Source organism: Triticum urartu, chromosome 2, assembly GCF_003073215.2.
Source record: "Triticum urartu cultivar G1812 chromosome 2, Tu2.1, whole genome shotgun sequence".
Lineage (NCBI taxonomy): Eukaryota > Viridiplantae > Streptophyta > Magnoliopsida > Poales > Poaceae > Triticum > Triticum urartu.
In genome coordinates this window covers 524,911,593-524,915,581 of record NC_053023.1, presented here as the reverse complement: position 1 = coordinate 524,915,581, position 3,989 = coordinate 524,911,593, and the positions used below count along the sequence as shown (strand labels likewise).

Sequence of the window (3,989 nt, the reverse complement as noted above, 5' to 3'; positions counted from 1 at the left end):
CGGACCCGCGAATCTCCTGTTGGGCTGCTTGATCCGCGCTGGCCTACCGATGACGCGTCCCTCTCCTTGATTGGTCTACTTGTCGTCCCTTCCAGCTGACGTGGCCGATCCGGCTATTGCTGCAGCTCTTCCCTCGCTCTCATCCCCTGTTGACTTGGTGTTGCTCTGGTCATTCTTGCTCGATGGCTTTACTTGAGACGCTGACACTGTGTCTCAAAATAACTGTATTAGCTTTAGTACAAAATTAAATAAGCTTGAGACACTTATTTTAAAATGGAGGGAGTACTTTCAGCAAGTTAAGTCAATGGAGAATACTCTATAAAAGGTACTTCAAAATGACCTCACATTCTATTTTATGAGATGCAATCAAATTTTGCATGAGAACTTTTCGAACCGAAGAGGCCGTTCTCCAGGTCTATTTTGAGTTCTCTACTCCTTTCTCTGCAGCAAAAAAGGTGCGAATTGGAGTATTCCGATTCCGATTTCCATGAGAAACTGATGTTTTTTTTTAAACTGGAGGTAGTACGATTTCTGCCCCGCGACAGCTCCCAGTTCTCTTAGACCTAGCGACGATCTGGCCGCCCGCTTCTCCCGGCTCCGTCCCCCCGGCTTCCCCAAGGAAAGGAAAGAGGGCAGAGCCATGGCCATGGCGGCGCTGCGTGAGGCCTCCCGCCGCCTGGCCTCCACCTCCACGAGGAGCCCTGCCGGCGCCACCACGCGTCCGCTGCTCCTCACGCACTCTCGCGGTATCACACACAAGCTCTTCATCGGAGGTTAAAGTCTTCACCCATCCACTCGCCCACATCCCCCCTTACGTCGCATCCCCGGCCAGTCTCATATCAACCCGCTGTTCGCTCTCCACTCTCACGCGCGCAGTGGTTACCAGAAGCGTGTGAATGCGCAGGTGGCTCCGTGGATGCATGCATAGCAAGTGTTTGACGAAATGCTCGTGTGGGCAGCAGTTTCATGCCTTGTTCGACAAATTGCAATAGTGCTATTTACCAGTGCAGCTGCATGTGTTTTACTTGTGGTGGTCTTCAATAGATGCTTTGCCATACGTGGTTACTCATTTTGTTTTGCTAGCTTAAGTGACAACTAATGTTCTCGGGAATAAGTTTAGGAGATGGAGCCCATCTTTTGCAGAGATTTTCTTTATCAGGTCAATATGGGTAACCAAATGTTATATATCTTCGTTTTTTACTCCGAAAATGCCTGCCTCCGATATGCCAACAGTGAGTAGGACCTGCCATGTAGGGGGCTTACACTCTTGTGATTTTATAACCATATAAATATGGAATACTTATTGCTCCATTATAAATGCCATATGAGCGATCAGGTTACTTAGGTAAATTTGATTAAAAGGGGGTTTACTATCTTTCTGAAAAAGGTAAATTTAACTAAAAGAGCTGAAGTAATTCAAACTAGCATTTGTTATACATTACTAAGGTCAACTTTACTATTGTAACTTCAAAATTTCCCTATCAATATGAGTAGATTTTATTACAACATATAAGCTCTTGTTAGTTGCTGCTGATTTACAATGAACGATCATCGGTTAACACTTAACATACTAGTTTCAGTTCATTTCATGTTCTTCTTGCAATTACTCTGGGTTTAGTAATATATTTCTCAGTTGATTGATATAAAAAATATTTTCTCTCAACCCATCCAAGCTGAAAATTATTACTGTATAGAATAACCTACATATTTGAGATTCGTTGGGATCAGTTCAGTTGGATACAGTTGTTATATGCAATTTAGTAAATGCATCTCTGACATAGTCCTAGTTTCTAATCATTTTACAGGTTTGTCACAATTTGCAACGGAAGACAGCCTAGCAGAAGCTTTCACGCGTTATGGCCAAGTATTAGAAGGTTTATCCTCATCCCTTGCCAGAACAAACTTCCACTGCTAGTTGTTTTGCTTGTTGTTACGATCTAAGTTGCAACTTGTTATTATTCGAGCTCAGCAACCATTGTCACGGATAAGATGACCAGCCGATCAAAAGGATTCGGCTTTGTGAAATTTGCCTCCGAGGAAGAGGCCAATAAAGCACGGGAAGAGATGAACAGCAAGGCAAGTTTTTATTTTCTTCTCTTCTTTCGAAAACTAGGAGGAACCGTGCGTTATCACTATAGTGCTGTTGCTAGTTCAATATATTACTCCCTCCGTCCGAAGATACTTGTCATCAAAATGGATAAAAAGAGATGTATCTAGAACTAAAATACATCTAGATACATCCCCTTTTATCCATTTGATGACAAGTATTTTCGGACGGAGGGAGTAGTAATCTGTATTTTTTGCCGCTCCATTTGAAAAAAAAGAAGAGCTGAGCAATGCAAGCTTGCAACAGGTACTTAATGGGCGAGTTATATATGTCGACATTGCAAAGGCTAAACAGGACCGTGCCGCAGACGTAGTTCCAATAGCAAGAGGCCCTCCTAAGCCAGTCGGCAACACCTGAAAAAATGCGTGTTGTGCTGATGCTTGTAGCTTCAAAAATAATATAAATAAAGTAGATTGCGATGCTCTTAGAGAAAAGCCGATGTGTAATTATGCTGAATTTTATGTTTTGCAAGAACATAATTTTTTAATGTAATCGACGCGTAATATTGTGCTGAATTTTATGTTCTGCAAGAACAACACATCCAAGGGCATATCAGATGATGTTCCTGTTCTTTAAACCTCGTGGACATCGACAGGTTGCTGATGCAATCCTGTGCTAGAACAATGTTTTCCCCGTGGCTGCCCTGGAGCCAGTGCTTTGCTGTTCCTACTTAGCAGGAGTACTTCAAAGAAACTTCATTAATTGCTGTAGGTGGGGGAACAGTCGATTTTGATCGTACTTGCGTACTGTGGCTGCCAATGCACTCAATGGTAGATACTTCCCCCCCATACCTAAGGACGGAGAACTGTGTCGTTTGAATGTCACACATTGCATGGCAGATTTTTCTGTCTCTCCACTTCTCTGTCATTTTCACCTAAATTTATTAGGAGGAAAACTTTGTCACTAGAATGGATGTACACACTCTAGCTGCCAGGGAGAAGATGTAAATACACGTTAGTTCTTGCTTTTTTTTTGCGGGATACGTTAGTTCTTGCTTGATGCCGTCTTATTTGGAGCGCAGAAATACCATATAGGAATCTTACACAAAGCAATTCATTTCCCGCATGATGCCTACTGTGCACCTACATCATGCATGAATAAACTCATTGCTGGATCCGTCCGTCGGTGGCAAAAAAAACTTGTCACCGGAGCACGACGGTGGCGAAGAAGGCCAGCACGGCGACGGCGCTGGCGGCGGAGCAGCACAGGTCTATGAGCACCTCTCTTTGCGCCTTGCTCTCCTTCCTCCCCTTCTTGCTCCTGACGAACACCTCGTACCTCGCCTTGGCCTCCTCCCGCTCTCTCTCGCCTCCCCTCCTCCGGCCCTCCATTGCCGCGGCCAGAAGCCGGAGGGCACCCTCGCCGCTCACCGCCGCGCCTTCGGCGTTCTCCGCGGCGAGGCTGACCTCGCTGATGTGTCCAACCTCCTCGGAGCAGGCCACGGTGGTCTCGAAGTTGCACCCGCCCAGCACCACCACGAACCGCACCGGCGTCTTGCCGATGTACCAGTGCCGGCCCAAGGCCACCGCCCGCCGGCTCGACGCGTTCACCGCCCAGCCACGGGCGGGGTCGATGACCACCCAGCTCAGCTCGAGCTCCGCCAGAGAGAACGCCGCCGCCACTGGAGCCGACTACTTGCAGTCCACGGCCTCGACGCGGAACGGCGAGCTGAGGAACCACGACGACGATGCGGGCGTGTCCACCACACGGGACAGCACGGGCGCGCCCCTGTAGTCCACGTCCACCACGGAGACGAGCCTCGCGGGGAGCCCGCCGGCGCCGGGCACAGGAAAGGGGACGCGTCGGCGAAGAGGCGGCGCGGCGGCACCGCGGAGAGGAGCCCGTGCTGGGCCATGAGGGACGGCCACTCGGCGAGGTAGAA

At 48.0% G+C, this 3,989-nt stretch overlaps 1 protein-coding gene across 1 annotated transcript; it reads left to right on the top strand.

Annotated features, from left to right (window-relative positions):
- Positions 1 to 511: 511 nt before the first annotated feature.
- Positions 512 to 2,684, top strand: LOC125538474 (small RNA-binding protein 11, chloroplastic-like). The gene is made up of 4 exons (XM_048701762.1): positions 512 to 773; positions 1,806 to 1,874; positions 1,970 to 2,076; positions 2,354 to 2,684. The coding sequence occupies exons 1-4, from the start codon at positions 641 to 643 to the stop codon at positions 2,462 to 2,464; spliced, it is 420 nt and encodes a 139-aa protein (XP_048557719.1). The 5' UTR covers positions 512 to 640; the 3' UTR covers positions 2,465 to 2,684.
- Positions 2,685 to 3,989: the final 1,305 nt, after the last annotated feature.

Coding starts and splice junctions, on each gene's coding strand:
- LOC125538474 (XM_048701762.1), top strand. CDS start 641: ATGGCCATGGCGGCGCTGCGTGAGGCCTCCCGCCGCCTGGCCTCCACC. Junction 774..1,805: donor ACACAAGCTCTTCATCGGAG/GTTAAAGTCTTC, acceptor ATCATTTTACAG/GTTTGTCACAATTTGCAACG. Junction 2,077..2,353: donor GGGAAGAGATGAACAGCAAG/GCAAGTTTTTAT, acceptor AGCTTGCAACAG/GTACTTAATGGGCGAGTTAT.